General features: G+C 49.6%; 2 protein-coding genes across 2 annotated transcripts in view; one reads left to right on the top strand and one right to left on the bottom strand.

The window, feature by feature from the left end:
- Positions 1-10,161, top strand: part of zdhhc17 (zDHHC palmitoyltransferase 17) — a 29,899-nt gene extending 19,738 nt beyond the window's left edge. Inside the window, exons 11-17 of the mRNA XM_072674069.1 lie at positions 4,794-4,916; positions 5,041-5,103; positions 5,269-5,362; positions 5,492-5,575; positions 5,763-5,920; positions 6,030-6,124; positions 8,646-10,161. Coding sequence (XP_072530170.1) covers positions 4,794-4,916; positions 5,041-5,103; positions 5,269-5,362; positions 5,492-5,575; positions 5,763-5,920; positions 6,030-6,124; positions 8,646-8,784 — 756 coding nt within the window. The 3' untranslated portion in view covers positions 8,785-10,161. The remainder of the gene's footprint in view (positions 1-4,793; positions 4,917-5,040; positions 5,104-5,268; positions 5,363-5,491; positions 5,576-5,762; positions 5,921-6,029; positions 6,125-8,645) is intronic.
- Positions 10,162-10,279: 118 nt separating this feature from the next.
- Positions 10,280-16,682, bottom strand: csrp2 (cysteine and glycine-rich protein 2). The gene is made up of 6 exons (XM_072673500.1): positions 16,501-16,682; positions 14,188-14,307; positions 13,289-13,457; positions 12,162-12,291; positions 10,594-10,687; positions 10,280-10,487 (listed from the first exon to the last, which is right to left on the bottom strand). The coding sequence occupies exons 2-6, from the start codon at positions 14,297-14,299 to the stop codon at positions 10,411-10,413; spliced, it is 582 nt and encodes a 193-aa protein (XP_072529601.1). The 5' UTR covers positions 14,300-14,307; positions 16,501-16,682; the 3' UTR covers positions 10,280-10,410.
- Positions 16,683-26,645: the final 9,963 nt, after the last annotated feature.

The following is a 26,645-nucleotide window of genomic DNA, read 5'->3' as shown; positions in this document are numbered from 1 at the left end:
AGGTGGGGTTTGCAGGAGATTTGACGAGGGGTTTGAGGGAGGTTTGGTGAGGTGGGGTTTGAGGGAGGTTTGGTGAGGTGGGGTTTGCGGGAGGTTTGGTGAGGTGGGGTTTGCAGGAGGTTTGGCGAGGGGTTTGCGGGAGGTTTGGTGAGGTGGGGTTTGCGGGAGGTTTGGTGAGGTGGGGTTTGCAGGAGATTTGGTGAGGTGCGGTTTGCGGGAGGTTTGGCGAGGGGATTGAGGGAGGTTTGTTGAGGAGATTGAAGGAGGTTTGGTGAGGTGGGGTTTGCGGGAGGTTTGGCGAGGGGATTGAAGGAGGTTTGGCGAGGGGTTTGAGGGAGGTTTGGTGAGGTGGGGTTTGCGGGAGGTTTGGTGAGGGGATTGAAGGAGGTTTGGCGAGGGGTTTGAGGGAGGTTTGGTGAGGTGGGGTTTGCGGGAGGTTTGGTGAAGTGGGGTTTGCGGGAGGTTTGGCGAGGAGATTGAAGGAGGTTTGGCGAGGGGTTTGTGGGCTTGTGGGAGGTTTAGTGAGGTAGGGTTTGCGGGAGGTTGGCGAGGAGATTGAAGGAGGTTTGGTGAGGTGGGGTTTGTGGGAGGTTTGGTGAGGAGATTGAAGAAGGTTAGGTGAGGGCTTTGCAGGAATTTTTCACGAGGTGGGGTTTAAGGGAAGTTTGGCGAGGGGTTTGCGGGAGGTTTGGTGAGGTGGGGTTTGCGGGAGGTTTGGCGAGGGGTTTGAGGGAGGTTTGGTGAGGTGGGGTTTGCGGGAGGTTTGGTGAGGTGGGGTTTGCGGGAGGTTTGGTGAGGTGGGGTTTGCGGGAGGTTTGGTGAAGTGGGGTTTGCGGGAGGTTTGGCGAGGAGATTGAAGGAGGTTTGGCGAGGGGTTTGCAGGAATTTTTCGCGAGGTGGGGTTTGCGGGAGGTTTGGTGAGGAGATTGAAGAAGGTTAGGTGAGGGGTTTGTGGGCTTGTGGGAGGTTTGGTGAGGTGGGGTTTGCGGGAGGTTTGGTGAGGTGGGGATTGAGGGAAGTTTGGCGAGGGGTTTGCGGGAGGTTTGGTGAGGGGTTTGCGGGAGGTTTGGTGAGGTGGGGTTTGAGGGAGGTTTGGTGAGGAGATTGAAGGAGGTTTGGTGAGGTGGGGTTTGAGGGAGGTTTGGTGAGGAGATTGAAGGAGGTTTGGTGAGGTGGGGTTTGCGGGAGATTTGGTGAGGTGGGGTTTGCGGGAGATTTGGTGAGGTGGGGTTTGCAGGAGGTTTGGTGAGGTGGGGTTTGCGGGAGGTTTGGTGAGGTGGGGTTTGCAGGAGGTTTGGCGAGGAGGAGATTTGAAGGAGGTTTGGTGAGGAGATTGAAGGAGGTTTGGCGAGGTGGGGTTTGCGGGAAAGTTGGCGAGGGGTTTGCGGGAGGTTTGGTAAGGTGGGGTTTGAGGGAGGTTTGGTGAGGTGGGGTCTGCGGGAGGTTTGGTGAGGTGGGGTCTGCGGGAGGTTTGGTGAGGTGGGGTCTGCGGGAGGTTTGGTGAGGTGGGGTCTGCGGGAGGTTTGGTGAGGTGGGGTTTGCGGGAGGTTTGGTGAGGTGGGGTTTGCGGGGAAGTTGGCGAGGGGTTTGCGGGAGGTTTGGTGAGGTGGGGTCTGCGGGAGGTTTGGTGAGGTGGGGTTTGAGGGAGGTTTGGTGAGGTGGGGTCTGCGGGAGGTTTGGTGAGGTGGGGTCTGCGGGAGGTTTGGTGAGGTGGGGTCTGCGGGAGGTTTGGTGAGGTGGGGTTTGAGGGAGGTTTGGTGAGGTGGGGTTTGCGGGAGGTTTGGTGAGGTGGGGTTTGCAGGAGGTTTGGCGAGGAGGAGATTTGAAGGAGGTTTGGTGAGGAGATTGAAGGAGGTTTGGTGAGGTGGGGTTTGCGGGAGGTTTGGTGAGGTGGGGTTTGAGGGAGGTTTGGTGAGGTGGGGTCTGCGGGAGGTTTGGTGAGGTGGGGTCTGCGGGAGGTTTGGTGAGGTGGGGTCTGAGGGAGGTTTGGTGAGGTGGGGTCTGAGGGAGGTTTGGTGAGGTGGGGTTTGAGGGAGGTTTGGTGAGGTGGGGTTTGCAGGAGGTTTGGCGAGGAGATTTGAAGGAGGTTTGGTGAGGAGATTGAAGGAGGTTTGGTGAGGTGGGGTTTGCGGGAGGTTTGGTGAGGTGGGGTTTGAGGGAGGTTTGGTGAGGTGGGGTCTGCGGGAGGTTTGGTGAGGTGGGGTCTGCGGGAGGTTTGGTGAGGTGGGGTCTGAGGGAGGTTCGGTGAGGTGGGGTCTGCGGGAGGTTTGGTGAGGTGGGGTCTGCGGGAGGTTTGGTGAGGTGGGGTTTGCGGGGAAGTTGGCGAGGGGTTTGCGGGAGGTTTGGTGAGGTGGGGTCTGCGGGAGGTTTGGTGAGGTGGGGTCTGCGGGAGGTTTGGTGAGGTGGGGTCTGCGGGAGGTTTGGTAAGGTGGGGTCTGCGGGAGGTTTGGTAAGGTGGGGTCTGCGGGAGGTTTGGTGAGGTGGGGTTTGAGGGAGGTTTGGTGAGGTGGGGTTTGAGGGAGGTTTGGTGAGGTGGGATTTGCGGGAGGTTTGGTGAGGTGGGGTTTGCGGGGAAGTTGGCGAGGGGTTTGCGGGAGGTTTGGTGAGGTGGGGTCTGCGGGAGGTTTGGTGAGGTGGGGTTTGCGGGAGGTTTGGTGAGGTGGGGTCTGCGGGAGGTTTGGTGAGGTGGGGTTTGAGGGAGGTTTGGTGAGGTGGGGTTTGCGGGGAAGTTGGCGAGGGGTTTGCGGGAGGTTTGGTGAGGTGGGGTCTGCGGGAGGTTTGGTGAGGTGGGGTTTGCGGGAGGTTTGGTGAGGTGGGGTCTGCGGGAGGTTTGGTGAGGTGGGGTTTGAGGGAGGTTTGGTGAGGTGGGGTCTGCGGGAGGTTTGGTGAGGTGGGGTTTGAGGGAGGTTTTGTGAGGTGGGGTCTGCGGGAGGTTTGGTGAGGTGGGGTCTGCGGGAGGTTTGGTGAGGTGGGGTCTGCGGGAGGTTTGGTGAGGTGGGGTTTGAGGGAGGTTTGGTGAGGTGGGGTCTGCGGGAGGTTTGGTGAGGTGGGGTTTGCGGGGAAGTTGGCGAGGGGTTTGCGGGAGGTTTGGTGAGGTGGGGTCTGCGGGAGGTTTGGTGAGGTGGGGTCTGCGGGAGGTTTGGTGAGGTGGGGTCTGCGGGAGGTTTGGTGAGGTGAGGTCTGCGGGAGGTTTGTTGAGGTGGGGTCTGCGGGAGGTTTGGTGAGGTGGGGTTTGAGGGAGGTTTGGTGAGGTGGGGTTTGAGGGAGGTTTGGTGAGGTGGGGTTTGAGGGAGGTTTGGTGAGGTGGGGTTTGCGGGAGGTTTGGTGAGGTGGGGTTTGCAGGAGGTTTGGCGAGGAGGAGATTTGAAGGAGGTTTGGTGAGGAGATTGAAGGAGGTTTGGTGAGGTGGGGTTTGCGGGAGGTTTGGTGAGGTGGGGTTTGAGGGAGGTTTGGTGAGGTGGGGTCTGCGGGAGGTTTGGTGAGGTGGGGTCTGCGGGAGGTTTGGTGAGGTGGGGTCTGAGGGAGGTTTGGTGAGGTGGGGTCTGAGGGAGGTTTGGTGAGGTGGGGTTTGAGGGAGGTTTGGTGAGGTGGGGTTTGCAGGAGGTTTGGCGAGGAGATTTGAAGGAGGTTTGGTGAGGAGATTGAAGGAGGTTTGGTGAGGTGGGGTTTGCGGGAGGTTTGGTGAGGTGGGGTTTGAGGGAGGTTTGGTGAGGTGGGGTCTGCGGGAGGTTTGGTGAGGTGGGGTCTGCGGGAGGTTTGGTGAGGTGGGGTCTGAGGGAGGTTCGGTGAGGTGGGGTCTGCGGGAGGTTTGGTGAGGTGGGGTCTGCGGGAGGTTTGGTGAGGTGGGGTTTGCGGGGAAGTTGGCGAGGGGTTTGCGGGAGGTTTGGTGAGGTGGGGTCTGCGGGAGGTTTGGTGAGGTGGGGTCTGCGGGAGGTTTGGTAAGGTGGGGTCTGCGGGAGGTTTGGTAAGGTGGGGTCTGCGGGAGGTTTGGTGAGGTGGGGTTTGAGGGAGGTTTGGTGAGGTGGGGTTTGAGGGAGGTTTGGTGAGGTGGGATTTGCGGGAGGTTTGGTGAGGTGGGGTTTGCGGGGAAGTTGGCGAGGGGTTTGCGGGAGGTTTGGTGAGGTGGGGTCTGCGGGAGGTTTGGTGAGGTGGGGTTTGCGGGAGGTTTGGTGAGGTGGGGTCTGCGGGAGGTTTGGTGAGGTGGGGTTTGAGGGAGGTTTGGTGAGGTGGGGTCTGCGGGAGGTTTGGTGAGGTGGGGTTTGAGGGAGGTTTGGTGAGGTGGGGTCTGCGGGAGGTTTGGTGAGGTGGGGTTTGCGGGAGGTTTGGTGAGGTGGGGTTTGAGGGAGGTTTGGTGAGGTGGGGTCTGCGGGAGGTTTGGTGAGGTGGGGTTTGAGGGAGGTTTGGTGAGGTGGGGTCTGCGGGAGGTTTGGTGAGGTGGGGTTTGCGGGGAAGTTGGCGAGGGGTTTGCGGGAGGTTTGGTGAGGTGGGGTCTGCGGGAGGTTTGGTGAGGTGGGGTCTGCGGGAGGTTTGGTGAGGTGGGGTCTGCGGGAGGTTTGGTGAGGTGAGGTCTGCGGGAGGTTTGTTGAGGTGGGGTCTGCGGGAGGTTTGGTGAGGTGGGGTTTGAGGGAGGTTTGGTGAGGTGGGGTTGCGGGAGGTTTGGTGAGGTGGGGTCTGCAGGAGGTTTGTTGAGGTGGGGTCTGCGGGAGGTTTGGTGAGGTGGGGTCTGCGGGAGGTTTGAGGGAGAACTGTTGAGTGTTTAATCTGTTGGTCAGCCTCCTTAATTCCTCTTACATCTACCATTCGTCACCGTACACCTGCCCTTCCTGCTCAACAGCATGGCTCTCTTCTACAACTTCGGGAAGTCCTGGAAGTCTGATCCTGGCATCATCAAAGCATCGGAGGAGCAAAAGAAAAAGGTAGAATGCAGAAGCTAATCTGAGACAGGAGGGGCAGCAGAGGGTCTCAGCCTGCCGGGTAAAGTATAAGGTTTAAGTTTAAGGTTAACTCTCTCTCTCTCTCTCTCTCTCTCTCTCTCCCCAGACTATAGTAGAGTTGGCTGAGACAGGCAGTCTGGACCTGAGCATATTCTGCAGCACCTGTTTAGTAAGTGCAGTCCTGCTTCTTTATCAGACATTTGACTGTTTAAACAGTTGGGGTTCAATTCTCCCGTGTGTTTGAGAAGGCTCACTCTTCATCAGGTTCATTTGAATAAACATTTCCATATAAAACAGAACCACTCTGTTCAACACGCCTTGTGACTCTCCTCAGATACGGAAGCCCATCAGGTCCAAACACTGTGCAGTCTGTAATCGGTGCATTGCCAAATTTGATCACCACTGCCCGTGGGTAGGCAACTGTGTAGGTGAGTTTCCCTGTTTAGGGTCGTAACCCTGAACCTTATCCCTAACTCCTTTAGGAGCCCCTACGCCTTACACTAACCCGTAAAACCCTACACCCTAATTCTTACCTGCGTTTCTGTCTCCGTGTGCAGGAAGTGGGAATCACCGGTACTTTATGGGTTATTTATTCTTCCTGCTGTGTATGATCTGCTGGATGATGTATGGCTGCATTTGCTGTGAGTTTTACACACACACACACACACACACACACACACACACAGTATGACATTTCACTGTCCTGTTTTACGAGTACTGTAGAGTTGCATTGAGAATCAGTGAACTCTAATTAAGCCCAGTTTAACCAGTGAACTCCAATTAAAGGGAAATTTGACAAACTGTGTGTGTGTGTGTGTGTTTTCTCAGACTGGCGTCTGCACTGTGTGAGCAGCTATAGCAGAGATGGATTGTGGGTATACGTCACTCAGCTCGCCACCTGCTCGCCCTGGATGTTCTGGATGTTCCTCAACAGTATTTTCCACTTCCTGTGGGTGGCAGTGCTGATCATGTGCCAGCTGTACCAGGTCAGAGCACACACCCCTGACTTCACTGTGTGTGTGTGTTTGTGTGTATGTACCACTCTGCATCTGTAACTGTGTGTGTGTGTGTGTGTGTGTGTGTGTGTGTGTGTAGATTGCTGGTTTAGGCATCACTACTAATGAGCGGATGAACGCGAGGCGATATAAACACTTTAGGGTCACGGCGACGTCCATCGAAAGTCCCTTCAAGTGAGTTTTTCATCTTACAGATCGTAAACCTGTTCCGAGTTCACACCTTCACCCAGTTTACACCTTTATCCAGTTTACACCTTTATCCAGTTTACACCTTTACCCAGTTCACACCTTCACCCAGTTTACACCTTTATCCAGTTTACACCTTTATCCAGTTTACACCTTTACCCAGTTCACACCTTCACCCAGTTCACACCTTTATCCAGTTTACACCTTTACCCAGTTCACATCTTCACCCAGTTCACATCTTTACCCAGTTTACACCTTTACCCAGTTCACACCTTCACCCAGTTCACACCTTCACCCAGTTTACACCTTTATCCAGTTTACACCTTTATCCAGTTTACACCTTTACCCAGTTCACATCTTCACCCAGTTCACATCTTTACCCAGTTTACACCTTTACCCAGTTCACACCTTCACCCAGTTCGCACCTTCACCCAGTTCACATCTTTACCCAGTTTACACCTTTACCCAGTTCACACCTTCACCCAGTTTACACCTTTACCCAGTTCACACCTTCACCCAGTTCGCATCTTCACCCAGTTCGCATCTTCACCCAGTTCACACCTTCACCCAGTTCACCTTTACCCAGTTTACACCTTCACCCAGTTCACATCTTTACCCAGTTCACATCTTTACCCAGTTCGCACCTTCACCCAGTTCGCACCTTCACCCAGTTTACATCTTCACCCAGTTTACATCTTCACCCAGTTCGCACCTTCACCCAGTTTACATCTTCACCCAGTTCGCACCTTCACCCAGTTCGCACCTTCACCCAGTTTACATCTTCACCCAGTTTACATCTTCACCCAGTTCGCACCTTCACCCAGTTTACATCTTCACCCAGTTTACATCTTCACCCAGTTCGCACCTTCACCCAGTTCGCACCTTCACCCAGTTTACATCTTCACCCAGTTCACACCTTCACCCAGTTCACCTTTACCCAGTTCACCTTTACCCAGTTTACACCTTCACCCAGTTCGCACCTTTACCCAGTTCGCACCTTCACCCAGTTCGCACCTTCACCCAGTTCGCATCTTCACCCAGTTCGCATCTTCACCCAGTTCGCACCTTCACCCAGTTCGCACCTTCACCCAGTTTACACCTTTACCCAGTTCAAACCTATATCCAGTTGAAACCTTCACCCAGTTGAAACCTTTATCCAGTTCACCTTCACCCAGTTCGCACCTTCACCCAGTTTACACCTTTACCCAGTTCAAACCTATATCCAGTTGAAACCTTCACCCAGTTCAAACCTTTATCCAGTTCACACCTTTATCCAGTTCACACCTTTATCCAGTTCACCTTTACCCAGTTCACACCTTTACCCAGTTCGCACCTTTACCCAGTTCGCACCTTCTCCCAGTTTACACCTTCACCCAGTTTACACCTTTACCCAGTTCAAACCTATATCCAGTTGAAACCTTCACCCAGTTGAAACCTATATCCAGTTGAAACCTTCACCCAGTTCGCACCTTCACCCAGTTTACACCTTCACCCAGTTTACACCTTCACCCAGTTTACACCTTTACCCAGTTGAAACCTTTACCCAGTTGAAACCTTTATCCAGTTCACACCTTTACCCAGTTCAAACCTTTATCCAGTTCACACCTTTATCCAGTTCACCTTTACCCAGTTCACACCTTTACCCAGTTCGCACCTTTACCCAGTTCGCACCTTTACCCAGTTGAAACCTTCACCCAGTTGAAACCTTCACCCAGTTCAAACCTTCACCCAGTTCAAACCTTTATCCAGTTCACCTTTACCCAGTTCACACCTTTACCCAGTTCACCTTTACCCAGTTCACACCTTTACCCAGTTCACACCTTCACCCAGTTCAAACCTTTATCCAGTTCACACCTTTATCCAGTTCACCTTTACCCAGTTCGCACCTTCACCCAGTTGAAACCTTCACCCAGTTGAAACCTTCACCCAGTTCAAACCTTCACCCAGTTGAAACCTTCACCCAGTTGAAACCTTCACCCAGTTCAAACCTTTATCCAGTTCACCTTTACCCAGTTCACACCTTCACCCAGTTCAAACCTTTATCCAGTTCACACCTTTATCCAGTTCACCTTTACCCAGTTCACACCTTTACCCAGTTCACCTTTACCCAGTTTACACCTTTACCCAGTTCGCACCTTTACCCAGTTCGCACCTTTACCCAGTTGAAACCTTCACCCAGTTGAAACCTTCACCCAGTTCACACCTTTATCCAGTTCACACCTTTACCCAGTTCGCACCTTTACCCAGTTCGCACCTTTACCCAGTTGAAACCTTCACCCAGTTGAAACCTTCACCCAGTTGAAACCTTTATCCAGTTCACACCTTTACACAGTTCACACCTTCACCCAGTTCGCACCTTTACACACCGTGTAAAGTTTACATTTTACTTTCATTCCAGTTAAAGTTGAATTTTTACTGTTTGCACATTTCTCCACATTTTAGTCTGGAGTAATGTTCTGTACCCTATGATGCTGAGGTGTGTGTGTGTGTGTGTGTGTGTGTGTTGCAGTCACGGCTGTGTGCGGAACCTGATAGACTTCTTTGAGCTGCGGTGCTGTGGGCTGCTGCGGCCGGTGGTGGTGGACTGGACATCCCAGTTTTCTATAGAATACGACCAGACCTCCGGATCCGGATACCAGCTGGTTTAACATGGCCTCGGAGCGGGCGAGAGAGAGAGAGAGAGCAAGGACAAATGTTCGGCATCACTGTGTGTGTGTGTGTGTGTGTGTGTGTGTGTGTGTGTGTGTGTGTGTGTGAGTGAGAGAGATTGGAGGGCTTTAGTGGACCACCATTTTCAGCCAGAGAGACTGCAGTACACACAGCATTAGCATTAGCATGCTGCTAACACAAACTTCCGCTACACCCACACCAAGTCCATCATCCTCCTTTGAGCTGCTGTAACCTCCCCCAAACGCACACACACACACACACACACACACACACTGCTGTTTAGATTGACTTCCGTTTTTTTTTTAACTTTGTTTTTACTTATTTTTTGTTTGTCTCTGTTTACTCCAATTAACCTGGAGCTCATAGGAGGGATGTGTGTGTGTGTGTGTATGTGTGTGTGTGTGTGTGTGTGCGCGCGCTCTCTGTTGCTGTCTGAATACTGTTGGAATGAGTGGTTAATAATGTGACTTTATTTATTTAAACTTTATTTAATGTTTTAAAGTGTTTTCTGAGCAGGAGCTTCTTTTACTGTCCACTTTAAACTCAGTAGAGTCTGTACAGAAGTGTGTGTGTGTGTGTGTGTGTGTGTGAGAGAAACTGAAGGCCGGACTGAATGATGAAACTGTCTCACACTTGGCTGCAGGAGAAGCTCCTCCCCCTGGGGGCGTTTGTTTCTGCCGATGATAGGAAGCCCCGCCCCTCTCCGGACGCTCCGCCCCCGGGCTGGACTGTAAGACTGTATATAAACCTGCGCTCTGTGTTAGTCAGTGTTAGCTGAGACTGTACCGCAGTGTCCGACTGTAGCTGTTGTTTATACGCATTTTAACCCTCCAACCTCCAGTGCATGAGCGAAGCTTGGGGCTGTTGCTATAGTAACCATGCCCTCCCCGCCCCACCCCGCCCATCCTGCCCTGCCACGCCCCCTCCGGGCGTCTGTAAATAGTGAATGTTCAGTATTTGCAAGTTTGTTGTTTATTTTTATTTGTTTTTTATTTGTTTTAGAGATTTTTGTTTGTTTGTTTGTTTGTTTTTTTACTTTACACTTTGATCCGGTTTGATGTCTTTAGTGTTGGTCGGATCTGCTGCTCTGCGGAATTCCGATCTGAATGTTCCATAAATATTAATATTCATCAGGAGGGGTTTGTTTGACCAGTGAGGAGGCGATCAATAATGACGGTCAGCGCTTCTCCTCGTCCTCAGTGCTGCGTGGGTCTCGATCGTCCAGAGAGAGAGAGAATAAAGAAACTCCATCATAATGAGGTCTTTGCCCCTCGTCTCCTCGGCCGTTTCTCTGCAGTGCCTCATCAGGATCCCGACGTTCCCGATGCTCCCGAACCTCCTGGGCATGGATTCATTTTACGCTTTAATAAAAAAAATAAACTTCAATCTGTCAGCGCTTCATTTCCTGTGTGTGTGTGTGTGTGTGTGTGTGTGTGTGTGTGTGTGTGTGAAGGAATGGTGGACAGCGCGGAGTTTGATTACTAATTTATTTATTTTGGTTTTTGCAGAAATTCAAAGAAATTTCACTTACAGTTTCTCCAGGATCAAAGCAGATAAAGGATCAATAACTGATTTAATTGTGTGTGTGTGTGTGTGTGTGTGTATCACTGAGCATGCAGCAGCGCTCCGGCCCCCTGTCCGTATCCAAATCCTTTGGGCCCGAAGTTCTTGGCGTAGCACGCTGCAGAAGGAGACAGAGCTCGATCAGTTCATCGCTACTTTTACTCTCAACAGGCTGTGTGTGTGTGTGTGTGTGTGTGTGTGTGTGTGTGTGGGTGACCCCTGACCTTTGCAGTAAATTTCTCCATCCTTCTCCGTTTGAGTCGTCGACTCCAGACTTTTCCCACATTTTGCGCAACGGAAGCAGTTCTTGTGCCACGGCTGCAGGGAAACAAGCATCAGCCCAACATTACTGCCCTAATAATCAATAATCAATAATCACAGAAATAAGAACACTAATGAAAACTGGGGTCCCAGTAACCCCCCCCCCCCCCACACACACACACACACACACTAATCCATTAATCTTGCGACGTCTGTGCTGGAAACCCTTGAGGATGGGAAGGTTGGGATAAAGAGAGGGTTCGGAAGTGACCGCGATGGTCATGTGCTCTGTAGACGGGCGATGCAAAAGGTCAGTGGAGAGTTGGGAGGAGAGGAAGGCTGTCTGAAGGTGGATGAGGTTCCACACTGACCCCACATATCAAGGATGGGACCGGGAGCTCTAGGCTGTACACGGCTCTCGGAGCGCAGACCCGTGGGAGGTGCAGGTGGGCTGTAGCTCCACACGTGAGGGAGCATCTGAGCCGAGCTGAGGAGCTACACGACGTGGCTCTGGGTGGAGCTCCGGGAACAGTGACCACGGATCTGAGCTGAGAGGCAGAGCAGGCCTGGCTGCCGGGGAGGAGGTCATTAGTGGAGGTGAGACTACTCAGCAGTCGAGGTTTGATCATATTATCTGTCTCTCTGTCTGTCTCAGTGTGTCTCATTCTCTCACAGTCTGCCATATTGTCTGTCTCCCTGTTTCTTACAGTCTGTCTCTGCCTGTCTCACTGTCTAATTCTGTCTCACAATCTGTCATATTATCTGTCTCCCTGTCTGTCTTACTGTCTAATTCTGTCTCACAATCTGTCATATTGTCTGTCTCCCTGTCTGTCTCACGGTTTCTCACAGTCTGTCTCTGCCTGTCTCACTGTCTAATTCTGTCTCACAATCTGTCATATTGTCTGTCTCCCTGTCTGTCTCACTGCTTCTCACAGTCTGTCTCTGCCTGTCTCACTGTCTAATTCTGTCTCACAATCTGTCATATTGTCTGTCTCACTGCTTCTCACAATCTGTCATATTGTCTGTCTCACTGTCTAATTCTGTCTCACAATCTGTCATATTACCTGTCTCCCTGTCTGTCTCACTGTCTCTCACTGTTTCTCACAGTATGTCTCTGTCTGTCTTCCTGTCTCATTCTGACTCAACATCTGTTATACAGTCTGTCTCCCTGTCTGTCTCACTGTTTCTCACAGTCTGTCTCCCTGTCTGTCTCACTGGGACTGCAAACAGTTGTGATATCACACGTATTAAACAGATGTTATTAAATAAAGCGTTTTTTTTCGTTTGGTTTGTGTCTCAGTTTGCAGACATGTTTAACAGGCATACATTAACATCCTTAGCGCCACCTGCTGGTGAGGAGGCCAGCGCTGCTGGATGTGTTTTAAGTGTGTTTACAGTGTTTGTATAGTTTGTGTAACGTGTTTGTTCATTACGGGGGATTGAGACTCGTGTCTGTCTGTGTTTGTTAGCAGGCTGTTACTAATGAAGCTCTACTGAAACACATTCAGGCTCAGACTGATAGAATACTCACTTTTCCTGCCCCGGTAACTTTCTCAGCGGCGTACACACTCTCCCCACAGCGCGCACACTTCTCAGACCCCCCAAACTTCTGGGCGAATTTGGAGGGGTTGGGGTTGGTGGTGGGTCGGTGGGTCTTGGTCCTGGAGGAGAGTAAAGGTCACTGTGAGTCTGGTCTTGGTTTCTGGCCTCACAGCTTGGTCTGCTGCAGCTTCAGCTGCCCGGCCGATCTGAAAGAGTCTTTGTTTGGAGTCAGCTGATCCTTCTGCAGCTTCATTACATAACACACTCTTTCATAAGAGCCAGCCTGGAGCCCAGGATGACCAGCAGGCAAAAAAACACACACGCCTTTACCCAGAATTCACTGAACATGGGGATGTTTCAGAAACCTGTGCACTGGGCCCAATGGAGAGGGTACACACACAAATACACACACACACACACACACACACACACCAACACACAGATGTAGACAAAGACACACCAACACCTGACCTCTAAACCTCAGACTCTGACCTCTAAACCTAACCCCTAAACCTCAAACGCTGACCTCTAAACTCAAGCTTTAACCCCTAAACTCCAGACTCTGACCTTTGAACCCAAGCCTTAACTTCTAAACTCCAGACTCTGACCTCTAAACCCAAGCCTTAACCTCTTAACTCCAGACTCTGACCTTTAAACCCAAGCCTTAACCCCTAAATTCCAGACTCTGACCTTTGAACCCAAGCCTTAACTTCTAAACTCCAGACTCTGACCTCTAAACCCAAGCCTTAACCTCTTAACTCCAGACTCTGACCTCTAAACCCAAGCCTTAACCTCTTAACTCCAGACTCTGACCTCTAAACCCAAGCCTTAACCTCTTAACTCCAGACTCTGACCTTTAAACCCAAGCCTTAACCTCTTAACTCCAGACTCTGACCTCTAAACCCAAGCCTTAACCTCTTAACTCCAGACTCTGACCTTTAAACCCAAGCCTTAGCCTCTTAACTCCAGACTCTGACCTTTAAACCCAAGCCTTAACTTCTAAACTCCAGACTCTGACCTTTAAACCCAAGTCTTAACCCCTAAACCTCAGACTCTGGCCTCTAAACCTCTAAACCTGAGCTCTGGCAGGCAGAATCTGATTGGATGAGCTCTTACTCCTCTGGTTTGATGCCGAGTCGTTCTCCTCGGTCCATGTTGAGCGTTCCGGCTCCCTGTCCGTATCCGTAGCCTTTGGGCCCGTACTTCTTCCCGTAGCAGGACTTACAGTAGAGCTCAGTGTCGTGAACGGCCACAGTGGTGCTGTCCAGCCCCTTCCTACACACACCTGCAGGCCAGCCAACAGCACTGTACTCGAACTCACCCAGCAGAACAGGGAGTGTACTGTGTACTGTGTGGAACTGTGTGTGTGTTGGTGTTGGTGTGAAACAGTGTGTGTATTAGTGTGTAACAGTGTGTGTGTGTGTGTTGTGTAACAGTGTGTAGAGTACTGTGTACTAGTGTGTAACAGTGTGTGTATTAGTGTGTACTGGTGTGTATTAGTGTGTAACAGTGTGTGTATTAGTGTGTACTAGTGTGTAACAGTGTGTGTATTAGTGTGTACTAGTGTGTATTAGTGTGTGTATTAGTGTGTACTGGTGTATACTAGTGTGTAACAGTGTGTGTATTAGTGTGTACTAGTGTGTAACAGTGTGTGTATTAGTGTGTAACAGTGTGTAACAGTGTGTGTATTAGTGTGTACTGGTGTGTACTAGTGTGTAACATTAGTGTGTATTAGTGTGTACTAGTGTGTACCAGTGTGTGTATTAGTGTGTACTAGTGTGTACCAGTGTGTGTATTACTGTGTACTGGTGTGTACTGGTGTGTGTATTACTGTGTACTGGTGTGTAACAGTATTTGTTGGTGTGTAACAGTGTGTGTATTGGTGTGTAACAGTGTGTGTACTTGTGTGATATAGGTGTGTGTGTGATGATATTGGTGTGTGTGTGATGATATAGGTGTGTATGTGTGTGTGTGTGTGTGATGATATAGGTGTGTGTGTGTGTGTTTGGTCTTACTGCACAGGAAGCAGCACTTGTGGAAGTTTTTTCCATCACACTGAACTTCCTCAGCGTGATACACCTTTCCTCCACACGACACACACCTGTTCCCTCCACCCCACTGCGGCATGATGAAGACTACAGAGAGGAGGAGGAGGAAGAGGAGGAGACTGTTTTGATGTTAACTGATTGTGTTTATTTCCCTCCTGTTGTTTGTGGTAGTTTGGTGTAGTGACGATGTACTGAGGGGGTAGTGATGGTGTAGTGAGGGGTAGTGATGGTGTAGGGAGGGGATAGTGACGGTGTAGTGAGAGGTAGTGACGGTGTAGTGACAGGGTAGTGAGGGGGTAGTGATGGTGTAGTGGCAGTGTAGTGAGGGGGTAGTGATGGTGTAGTGAGGGGATAGTGACAGTGTACTGAGGGGATAGTGACGATGTAGTGAGGGGGCAGTGACGGTGTAGTGGCAGTGTAGTGAGGGGGTAGTGATGGTGTAGTGAGGGGATAGTGACAGTGTACTGAGGGGATAGTGACGATGTAGTGAGGGGGCAGTGACGGTGTAGTGGCAGTGTAGTGAGGGGGTAGTGATGGTGTAGTGAGGGGATAGTGACAGTGTACTGAGGGGATAGTGACGATGTAGTGAGGGGCAGTGACGGTGTAGTGGCGGTGTAGTGATGGTGTAGTAGACAGTGTAGTGACGGTGCAGTGAGGGAATGATGTGGTAGTGACAGTGTAGTGATGGTGTAGTGAGGGGGTGGTAGACGGTCTGAGAACATGAGCGAGACTCTCCAAGCCGTGGCGCCAGCAGCGAGTGACATGAACAGCAGTGCTATTCAGACAACGGTTAAATCAGCTAAACCAGCCGACCGCTCAGACACCGCCAGCTTTCCCCATGACAGTGTCAGGGTCCAGCAAGAGACCAGGAGAGAAACACTCAGACCCAACGTCCACCAACCCAGTCTAACACAACTCGGCCTGCTGACCCACAGCAAACCACCCACTGGCACCTCAGTTTCTGAACCTTTGAGCTCCTGAACCTCTGATCTCCTGAATCTCAGAGCTCCTGAACCTTTGAGCTCCTGAACCTCTGAACTCATGATCTCCTGAACCTCTGAGCTCCTGAACCTCTGAACTCCTGAATCTCAGAGCTCCTGATCTCCTGAACCTCTGAGCTCCTGAACCTCTGAACTCATGATCTCCTGAACCTCTGAGCTCTTGAATCTCTGAGCTCCTGATCTCCTGAATCTCTGAGCTCCTGCTCTCCTGAACCTCTGAACTCCTGATCTCCTGAACCTCTGAGCTCCTGAGCCTCTGAGCTCCTGAACCTCTGAACTCCTGAGCTCCTGATCTCCTGAACCTCTGAACTCCTGAGCTCCTGATCTCCTGAACCTCTGAGCTCCTGAACCTCTGAGCTCCTGAACTCCTGAACCTCTGAACTCCTGAGCTCCTGAACTTTTGAGCTCCTGAACCTCTGAACTCCTGAGCTCCTGATCTCCTGAACCTCTGAGCTCCTGAACCTCTGAGCTCCTGAACTCCTGAACCTCTGAACTCCTGAGCTCCTGAACTTTTGAGCTCCTGAACCTCTGAGCTCCTGAACCTCTGAGCTCCTGAACTCCTGAACCTGAGGAGATCAGAAGCAGGTGAGCAGGTCAGACGGAGGAGCTGATCAGCACCATAACCCTTTATCTGAGCTCATTTCCCTCTCCAGTGTTTACACTCCGCTCTCAGAGCCTCCACCTCACACAGCCAGGCCTTTCATCTCCTTCAGCCTAGACACTCCTCTCACTACTCTAAACCTCGCACTCCTCACTCTCCTCACTCTAAACCTCTCACACCTCACACCTCACTCTCAACTTCTCACTCTAAACCTCTCACACCTCACTCTCCTCACTCTAAACTTCTCACACCTCACTCTCAACTTCTCACTCTAAACCTCTCACTCTAAACCTTGCACTCCTCACTCTAAACCTCTCACTCTCCTCATTTTAAACTCCTCACTCTAAACCTCTCTCTTCTTACTTTAAACTCCTCACTCTTATATCTTTTCACATCTCACATTTAACTCCCCTCACTCAAAACCTCTCACTCTTCACTCTCCTCACTCCAAACCTCTCACTCTTCACTTCCTCTCACTCTACACTTCTCACTCACCTCACACTTCACTCTCCTCAATCCTCACACTTCACTCTTCTCACTCTTAACCTCTCACTCTCCTCACTCTGCCCCCTACTCTTCTCAGTTTTTCTGTCTCTAAATGAAGCTGAGAGAATGTGAATGTTCTGTTTCTGCATGCAAGAGATTTAAGATTTACTACTAATAATAATAATAGCTGACCTGTGATTTGAGGGACTGGGCGATTCAGGTATCGTGCAGCAGTTTCAGGTTAAACTCAGTTCAGTGGGAACTGAAATCCGACTCCTCTTCCTACTGGTTTGGTCTGACGCTGCTGGAGCTTCCAACCAGTCTGATCACACAACAGAGCGAGCGAGCGAGAGCAGCAGAGAGAGGGGAGGGGAGAGAGAGAGAGAGAGAGAGGGGAGAGAAAGAAAGAGAGAGAGGGGAGGGGAGAGAGAGAGAGAGAGAGAGAGGGGAGGGGAGAGAGAGAGAGAGAGAGAGAGAGAGAGAGAGAGAGAGGGGAGAGAGAGAAAGAGAGAGAGGGGAGGGGAGAGAGAGAGAGAGGGGAGGGGAGAGAGAGAGAGAGAGAGGGGAGGGGAGAGAGAGAGAGAGGGGAGGGGAGAGAGAGAGAGAGAGAGAGGGGAGGGGAGAGAGAGAGAGAGAGAGAGAGAGAGGGGAGAGAGAGAAAGAGAGAGAGGGGAGGGGAGAGAGAGAGAGAGAGAGAGCGAGAGAGAGAGAGAGGGGAGAGAGAGAAAGAGAGGGGAGGGGAGGGGAGAGAGAGAGAGAGAGAGAGAGAGAGAGGGAGGGGAGAGAGAGAGAGAGAGAGAGGGGAGGGGAGAGAGAGAGAGAGAGAGAGAGGGGAGGGGAGAGAGAGAGAGAGGGGAGGGGAGAGAGAGGGGAGGGGAGAGAGAGAGAGAGAGAGAGAGAGGAGGGGAGAGAGAGAGAGAGAGAGGGGAGGGGAGAGAGAGAGAGGGGAGGGGAGAGAGAGGGGGGGAGGGGAGAGAAAGAGAGAGAGGGGGGGGAGAGAGAGCACAGTAGAGAGAGGGGAGAGAGAGAGACAGAGAGAGAGAGACACAGAGAGAGGGAGAGAGAGAGAGAGGAGAGGGGAGAGAAAGAGAGAGAGAGAGGGGAGAGAGAGAGAGACAGAGAGAGAGAGAGGGGAGAGAGACAGAGAGAGAGGGGAGGGGAGAGAGAGAGAGAGAGAGAGAGAGAGAGACAGAGAGAGGGAGAGAGAGAGAGGGAGAGAGAGAGAGACAGAGAGAGAGGGGAGGGGAGAGAGAGAGACAGAGAGAGGGAGAGAGAGAGAGGGAGAGAGAGAGAGACAGAGAGAGAGGGGAGGGGAGAGAGGGAGAGAGAGAAAGAGAGAGAGAGAGAGAGAGAGAGAGAGACAGAGAGAGAGGGGAGGGGAGAGAGGGAGAGAGAGAGAGAGAGATAGAGAGAGAGACAGAGAGAGAGGGGAGGGGAGAGAGAGAGACAGAGAGAGGGAGAGAGAGAGAGGGAGAGAGAGAGAGACAGAGAGAGAGGGGAGGGGAGAGAGGGAGAGAGAGAGAGAGAGAGAGACAGAGAGAGAGGGGAGGGGAGAGAGGGAGAGAGAGAGAGAGAGAGAGAGACAGAGAGAGAGAGAGAGACAGAGAGAGAGGGGAGGGGAGAGAGGGAGAGAGAGAGAGAGAGAGAGAGACAGAGAGAGAGGGGAGGGGAGAGAGGGAGAGAGAGAGAGAGAGAGAGGGAGAGAGAGAGAGACAGAGAGAGAGGGGAGGGGAGAGAGGGAGAGAGAGAGAGAGAGAGAGAGAGAGAGAGAGAGAGAGTTTGTGCAACAGCTTCATGGTTTAGTCTCTAAGGCTAATTTAGCTGCTAATGCTAGCTAGCGTACTGAAGCTGTGACTGCTCTGTTAGCAGGGTGTGATCAGTGATGTCACAGCGCAGGAGATCCAGTCTGTCTGAAACTCACTGAGGTTTGATGCGAGTGTGTGACGATCGTGGCATGCAGTTAGCACTATGCTAACGGACAGCTACAGTCTGCCATATGTATACACACACGCTAGCAGGTGTGGTCATGTGAGCCGCCGATCACACAAGCTGGTGATGTTGAGTCTGTGAGCAGAATTGTGCGACACTGTTCAATAGAATGAGTTAAACAAGAGATCAGCAGGAACACCCCCCCCCCTCACTCCACCCTTAACCTAACAAAGACCCCACACACCTGCTCCACCTCAGAGCACGTTCTCTAAGGGTACAGACATCACCTTCTACATCTATTCTCTCTGTTCTAGCCTCTGACTGTGTGTCTGTATTACACACATCACTGCCTCAGTATTATCTGAAGATCTAGTAATCTATGTGTTCCCTCTGCTCGCTGACCGCTGTTCCAACTGGTCCTCCAGAGAAGACAAAAAAAAGGTACAGGTTGACTTTACTGTTCTCTTTATTTCTAATTCCACTGAGGTGAACGGATCTCTGAGGAGAATCAGAATCAGAATCAGAATCAGAAATACTTTATTGACCCAGGAAGGAAACTGCAGTGGTTCCAGTTGCAGCCGCTCCTGTAAGAATAAACTCTATAAAATAAAATCAGAGAAAATATGTAGATGTTTATAAATGATATGAATATAATCGTGGAAAAGTGGCAGTGAATAACTGTGATAGTAAATATGGAACATACGGTTTAAAATGCATTACTATTCTTACTATTATTATTATTATTATTATTATTATTATTGCTGCACATCAGAGTTACAGTAACAAATAAAATATATGAAATATAAAATAAAATAAAATATATTCAGCAGAACAGTCCAACAGAACAGTCAGACAGAACCTCAGCAGAACAGTCAGACAGAACCTCAGAAGAACAGTCAGAGAGAACAGTCAGACAGAACCTCAGCAGAACAGTCAAACAGAACAGTCAAACAGGACAGTCAGACAGAACAGTCAGACAGAACTTCAGCAGAACAGTCCAACAGAAGTCAGACAGAACCTCAGCAGAACAGTCAGACAGAACCTTAGAAGAACAGTCAAACAGAACAGTCAGACAGAACCTCAGCAGAACAGTCAAACAGAACAGTCAGAACAGTCAGACAGAACCTCAGAAGAACAGTCAGAGAGAACAGTCAGACAGAACCTCAGAAGAACAGTCAGACAGAACCTCAGCAGAACAGTCAAACAGAACAGTCAAACAGGACAATCCAACAGAACAGTCAGACAGAACCTCAGCAGAACAGTCAGACAGAACCTCAGAAGAACAGTCAGAGAGAACAGTCAGACAGAACCTCAGCAGAACAGTCAAACAGAACAGTCAAACAGGACAGTCAGACAGAACAGTCAGACAGAACTTCAGCAGAACAGTCCAACAGAAAAGTCAGACAGAACCTCAGCAGAACAGTCAGACAGAACCTTAGAAGAACAGTCAAACAGAACAGTCAGACAGAACCTCAGCAGAACAGTCAAACAGAACAGTCAGAACAGTCAGACAGAACCTCAGAAGAACAGTCAGAGAGAACAGTCAGACAGAACCTCAGAAGAACAGTCAGACAGAACAGTCAGATAGAACAGTCAGCGTTGCAGTGGGTTACGGAATAAACTTCAAATATTGACGTTGAAGCATTTTCAGCATTAAGCACATCTACTACAGCCACTCATCACGGCAGCCCTGGACTTGACCCCACGCTTCTTCCTGTTTTTGTCTCTTTGTCCTCTTTCTTCCTCTCTCACCCATTTTAATGCAGGATGCTGTGATTGGGTGCAGCAGGGGGCGCTCCTGTTCATTAAAGGGCAGAGATAGCAGTTGTTGCATTGGTTTGCCTCTATCAGAGCAACAGAGCTGCTGTTCGACCCTTAGTCTCCTCTCTTCTTCTTCTGCTGATCTTCTGGACGGGGGGCCGGTTCAGCTCTGTGGGTGGTGGTTCAGGTGGGATTAGTGGAGCTGTTTGACTCTAGTCTGAGTGACAGTGAGCTGAAGAACCAGGCTGTAGAAGACTTTCATAAAAGGCAGCGTTTCTCAAAGCGTGGGTGTAGGTATTGCAGGTGGGGCACAAAAAATCCCAGGAAGACTTGAGAAGGCGTGAGGCCAGGGGTCCACCGCAAAGAGTTCTGGGTACAGGACAGTCTGAGAAACTCGCCCGGCTCATTTTTCTCCAGCATTTGTTCTTTCTTGCAGACGGACATGAGTGATGTCTGTAATGATGGATGAAGAGTCTGGAGAAAACGTCCCCAGATCTGGAGATGGTGTTCCAGTGAGAGATTCTGTCCCTCAGAAATGTCCACTTGCAGTTTCACTGAACAGCTCAGAGAGAGACAGCTCCTAAAACTGACAGCAGATCAGAGCCAATAGGGCAATAGTGGCAAAGTGGCAGTGAATAACTGTGATAGTAAATATGGAACATACGGTTTAAAATGCATTACTATTATTACTATTATTATTATTATTATTATTTTTGCACATCAGAGTTACAGTAACAAATAAAATATATGTAAAACAAACGAGTCACTCAGTTTCAACAGATCCCAAATAACAGCTAAACCTGTAATAACAGCTACTGCAGACCACCTGAGCTAGGCTCCGCCTCTGCAGGGTTAACACAGGACCAATAGCATCACCTAGCAGGGTTTTAGGGAAGTCAGGTTGTAGGGAAGTCAGGTTGTAGGGCAGTAAGATTTGTAGGGCAGTAGGATTGTAGGGCAGTAGGATTGTAGGGCAGTAGGATTGTAGGGCAGTAGGGTTGTAGGATTGTAGGGCAGTAAGATTGTAGGGTTGTAGAGAGTTAGGGTTGTGTAATACTGTGTTAATACCAGTAGAGGGCAACACAGGATAAAATAAAGAACAGTTACAGTCTGGTGATGTGGAGCTCCGATTCCTGCAGATCCTTTTGTACCTCCTTTTCTGTCAGTCTAACAACCAGTGTTTGAAACACGCGAGTGAGACCCAATCTTCTTTTAAAGGTTTGCTTCTAAAACACAGAATTAGACGCTACACCAGACTCGAAACTGTTACCGAAGGGACCAAAATCGTAGCCGGGGCCGAGGACGAGGATGGGACCCAAACTGAAGCTGGGAATGGGTGTTCTGACTAGGGCTGACAATAAGGATTATTTTTATATTAATTAGTGTATTGATTAGTCGATTGATCCAAACGGTTAATTCTCCGCCAAATGACTGAGCTTTTAATATTCCCTATTTGACAAAACTGTAAGAGTGTAGCTTTAAAAACACTCTCAGCAGAACAGTCAGACAGAACTTCAGCAGAACAGTCAAACAGAACAGTCAAACAGAACCTCAGCAGAACAGTCAGACAGAACAGTCAGAGAGAACAGTCAGACAGAACTTTAGCAGAACAGTCCAACAGAACAGTCAGACAGAACCTCAGCAGAACAGTCAGACAGAACCTCAGAAGAACAGTCAGAGAGAACAGTCAGACAGAACCTCAGAAGAACAGTCAGACAGAACAGTCAGATAGAACAGTCAGCGGTGCAGTGGGTTACGGAATAAACTTCAAATATTGACGTTGAAGCATTTTCAGCATTAAGCACATCTACTACAGCCACTCATCACGGCAGCCCTGGACTTGACCCCACGCTTCTTCCTGTTTTTGTCTCTTTGTCCTCTTTCTTCCTCTCTCACCCATTTTAATGCAGGATGCTGTGATTGGGTGCAGCAGGGGGCGCTCCTGTTCATTAAAGGGCAGAGATAGCAGTTGTTGCATTGGTTTGCCTCTATCAGAGCAACAGAGCTGCTGTTCGACCCTTAGTCTCCTCTCTTCTTCTTCTGCTGATCTTCTGGACGGGGGGCCGGTTCAGCTCTGTGGGTGGTGGTTCAGGTGGGATTAGTGGAGCTGTTTGACTCTAGTCTGAGTGACAGTGAGCTGAAGAACCAGGCTGTAGAAGACTTTCATAAAAGGCAGCGTTTCTCAAAGCGTGGGTGTAGGTATTGCAGGTGGGGCACAAAAAATCCCAGGTAGACTTGAGAAGGCGTGAGGCCAGGGGTCCACCGCAAAGAGTTCTGGGTACAGGACAGTCTGAGAAACTCGCCCGGCTCATTTTTCTCCAGCATTTGTTCTTTCTTGCAGACGGACATGAGTGATGTCTGTAATGATGGATGAAGAGTCTGGAGAAAACGTCCCCAGATCTGGAGATGGTGTTCCAGTGAGAGATTCTGTCCCTCAGAAATGTCCACTTGCAGTTCCACTGAACAGCTCAGAGAGAGACAGCTCCTAAAACTGACAGCAGATCAGAGCCAATAGGGCAATAGTGGCAAAGTGGCAGTGAATAACTGTGATAGTAAATATGGAACATACGGTTTAAAATGCATTACTATTATTACTATTATTATTATTATTATTATTATTATTATTGCACATCAGAGTTACAGTAACAAATAAAATATATGTAAAACAAACGAGTCACTCAGTTTCAACAGATCCCAAATAACAGCTAAACCTGTAATAACAGCTACTGCAGACCACCTGAGCTAGGCTCCGCCTCTGCAGGGTTAACACAGGACCAATAGCATCACCTAGCAGGGTTGTAGGGAAGTCAGGTTGTAGGGCAGTAGGATTGTAGGGCAGTAGGATTGTAGGGCAGTAGGGTTGTAGGATTGTAGGGCAGTAGGATTGTAGGGCAGTAGGATTGTAGGGCAGTAGGGTTGTAGGATTGTAGGGCAGTAGGATTGTAGGGTTGTAGAGAGTTAGGGTTGTGTAATACTGTGTTAATACCAGTAGAGGGCAACACAGGATAAAATAAAGAACAGTTACAGTCTGGTGATGTGGAGCTCCGATTCCTGCAGATCCTTTTGTACCTCCTTTTCTGTCAGTCTAACAACCAGTGTTTGAAACACGCGAGTGAGACCCAATCTTCTTTTAAAGGTTTGCTTCTAAAACACAGAATTAGACGCTACACCAGACTCGAAACTGTTACCGAAGGGACCAAAATCGTAGCCGGGGCCGAGGACGAGGATGGGACCCAAACTGAAGCTGGGAATGGGTGTTCTGACTAGGGCTGACAATAAGGATTATTTTTATATTAATTAGTGTATTGATTAGTCGATTGATCCAAACGGTTAATTCTCCGCCAAATGACTGAGCTTTTAATATTCCCTATTTGACAAAACTGTAAGAGTGTAGCTTTAAAAACACTCTCAGCAGAACAGTCAGACAGAACTTCAGCAGAACAGTCAAACAGAACAGTCAAACAGAACCTCAGCAGAACAGTCAGACAGAACAGTCAGAGAGAACAGTCAGACAGAACTTTAGCAGAACAGTCCAACAGAACAGTCAGACAGAACCTCAGCAGAACAGTCAGACAGAACCTCAGAAGAACAGTCAGAGAGAACAGTCAGACAGAACCTCAGAAGAACAGTCAGACAGAACAGTCAGATAGAACAGTCAGCGGTGCAGTGGGTTACGGAATAAACTTCAAATATTGACGTTGAAGCATTTTCAGCATTAAGCACATCTACTACAGCCACTCATCACGGCAGCCCTGGACTTGACCCCACGCTTCTTCCTGTTTTTGTCTCTTTGTCCTCTTTCTTCCTCTCTCACCCATTTTAATGCAGGATGCTGTGATTGGGTGCAGCAGGGGGCGCTCCTGTTCATTAAAGGGCAGAGATAGCAGTTGTTGCATTGGTTTGCCTCTATCAGAGCAACAGAGCTGCTGTTCGACCCTTAGTCTCCTCTCTTCTTCTTCTGCTGATCTTCTGGACGGGGGGCCGGTTCAGCTCTGTGGGTGGTGGTTCAGGTGGGATTAGTGGAGCTGTTTGACTCTAGTCTGAGTGACAGTGAGCTGAAGAACCAGGCTGTAGAAGACTTTCATAAAAGGCAGCGTTTCTCAAAGCGTGGGTGTAGGTATTGCAGGTGGGGCGCAAAAAATCCCAGGTAGACTTGAGAAGGCGTGAGGCCAGGGGTCCACCGCAAAGAGTTCTGGGTACAGGACAGTCTGAGAAACTCGCCTGGCTCATTTTTCTCCAGCATTTGTTCTTTCTTGCAGACGGACATGAGTGATGTCTGTAATGATGGATGAAGAGTCTGGAGAAAACGTCCCCAGATCTGGAGATGGTGTTCCTGTGAGAGATTCTGTCCCTCAGAAATGTCCACTTGCAGTTCCACTGAACAGCTCAGAGAGAGACAGCTTATTATTATTATTATTGCACATCAGAGTTACAGTAACAAATAAAATATATGTAAAATAAACGTGTCACTCAGTTTCAACAGATCCCAAATAACAGCTAAACCTGTAATAACAGCTACTGCAGACCACCTGAGCTACGCTCTGCCTCTGCAGGGTTAACACAGGACCAATAGCATCACCTAGCAGGGTTGTAGAGAAGTCAGGTTGTAAGTCAGATGTAGAGCTCCGATTCCTGCAGATCCTTTTGTACCTCCTTTTCTGTCAGTCTAACAACCAGTGTTTGAAAAACGCGAGTGAGACCCAATCTTCTTTTAAAGGTTTGCTTTTAAAACACAGAATTAGACGCTACACCAGACTCGAAACTGTTACCGAAGGGACCAAAATCGTAGCCGGGGCCGAGGACGAGGATGGGACCCAAACCGAAGCTGGGAATGGGTGTTCTGACTAGGGCTGACAATAAGGATTATTTTTATATTAATTAGTGTATTGATTAGTCGATTGATCCAAACTGTTAATTCTCCCTCAAATGACTGAGCTTTTAATATTCCCTATTTGACAAAACTGTAAGAGTGTAGCTTTAAAAACACTCTCAGCAGAACAGTCAGACAGAACAGTCAGACAGAACAGTCAGACAGAACCTCAGCAGAACAGTCAGACAGAACAGTCAGACAGAACAGTCAAACAGGACAGTCAAACAGAACAGTCAGACAGGACAGTCAGACAGAACTTCAGCAGAACAGTCAGACAGAACAGTCAGACAGAACAGTCAAACAGGACAGTCAAACAGAACAGTCAGACAGGACAGTCAGACAGAACAGTCAGACAGAACTTCAGCAGAACAGTCAGACAGGACAGTCAGACAGAACAGTCAGACAGAACTTCAGCAGAACAGTCAAACAGAACAGTCAGACAGAACTTCAGCAGAACAGTCAAACAGAACAGTCAGAAGTCAAACAGAACCTCAGCAGAACAGTCAGACAGAACCTCAGAAGAACAGTCAGACAGAACAGTCAGCGTTGCAGTGGGTTACGGAATAAACTTCAAATATTGACGTTGACGCATTTTCAGCATTAAGCACATCTACTACAGCCACTCATCACGGCAGCCCTGGACTTGACCCCACGCTTCTTCCTGTTTTTGTCTCTTTGTCCTCTTTCTTCCTCTCTCACCCATTTTAATGCAGGATGCTGTGATTGGGTGCAGCAGGGGGCGCTCCTGTTCATTAAAGGGCAGAGATAGCAGTTGTTGCATTGGTTTGCCTCTATCAGAGCAACAGAGCTGCTGTTCGACCCTTAGTCTCCTCTCTTCTTCTTCTGCTGATCTTCTGGACGGGGGGCCGGTTCAGCTCTGTGGGTGGTGGTTCAGGTGGGATTAGTGGAGCTGTTTGACTCTAGTCTGAGTGACAGTGAGCTGAAGAACCAGGCTGTAGAAGACTTTCATAAAAGGCAGCGTTTCTCAAAGCGTGGGTGTAGGTATTGCAGGTGGGGCGCAAGAAATCCCAGGTAGACTTGAGAAGGTGTGAGGCCAGGGGTCCACCGCAAAGAGTTCTGGGTACAGGACAGTCTGAGAAACTCGCCCGGCTCATTTTTCTCCAGCATTTGTTCTTTCTTGCAGACGGACATGAGTGATGTCTGTAATGATGGATGAAGAGTCTGGAGAAAACGTCCCCAGATCTGGAGATGGTGTTCCAGTGAGAGATTCTGTCCCTCAGAAATGTCCACTTGCAGTTTCACTGAACAGCTCAGAGAGAGACAGCTCCTAAAACTGACAGCAGATCAGAGCCAATAGGGCAATAGTGGCAAAGTGGCAGTGAATAACTGTGATAGTAAATATGGAACATACGGTTTAAAATGCATTACCATTATTACTATTATTATTATTATTATTATTTTTGCACATCAGAGTTACAGTAACAAATAAAATATATGTAAAACAAACGAGTCACTCAGTTTCAACAGATCCCAAATAACAGCTAAACCTGTAATAACAGCTACTGCAGACCACCTGAGCTAGGCTCCGCCTCTGCAGGGTTAACACAGGACCAATAGCATCACCTAGCAGGGTTTTAGGGAAGTCAGGTTGTAGGGAAGTCAGGTTGTAGGGCAGTAGGATTGTAGGGCAGTAGGGTTGTAGGATTGTAGGGCAGTAGGATTGTAGGGCAGTAGGGTTGTAGGATTGTAGGGCAGTAGGATTGTAGGGCAGTAGGATTGTAGGGCAGTAGGGTTGTAGGATTGTAGGGCAGTAAGA

This window comes from Salminus brasiliensis, chromosome 2 (genome assembly GCF_030463535.1).
Source record: "Salminus brasiliensis chromosome 2, fSalBra1.hap2, whole genome shotgun sequence".
NCBI classification, from domain to species: Eukaryota; Metazoa; Chordata; class Actinopteri; order Characiformes; family Bryconidae; genus Salminus; species Salminus brasiliensis.
The sequence above is the reverse complement of the archived record's forward strand: the minus strand, read 5'-3'. Positions and strand labels throughout refer to the sequence as shown.

Excerpts from the sequence above, each read along its gene's own strand:
- csrp2 (XM_072673500.1), bottom strand. The coding sequence starts at position 14,299 with ATGCCGCAGTGGGGTGGAGGGAACAGGTGTGTGTCGTGTGGAGGAAAG. Across the intron at positions 13,458-14,187 it reads CAAGTGCTGCTTCCTGTGCA|GTGTGTGTAGGAAGGGGCTG; the intron begins GTAAGACCAAAC and ends GCTGGCCTGCAG. Across the intron at positions 10,688-12,161 it reads AAGTTACCGGGGCAGGAAAA|CCGTGGCACAAGAACTGCTT; the intron begins GTGAGTATTCTA and ends GTTTCCCTGCAG.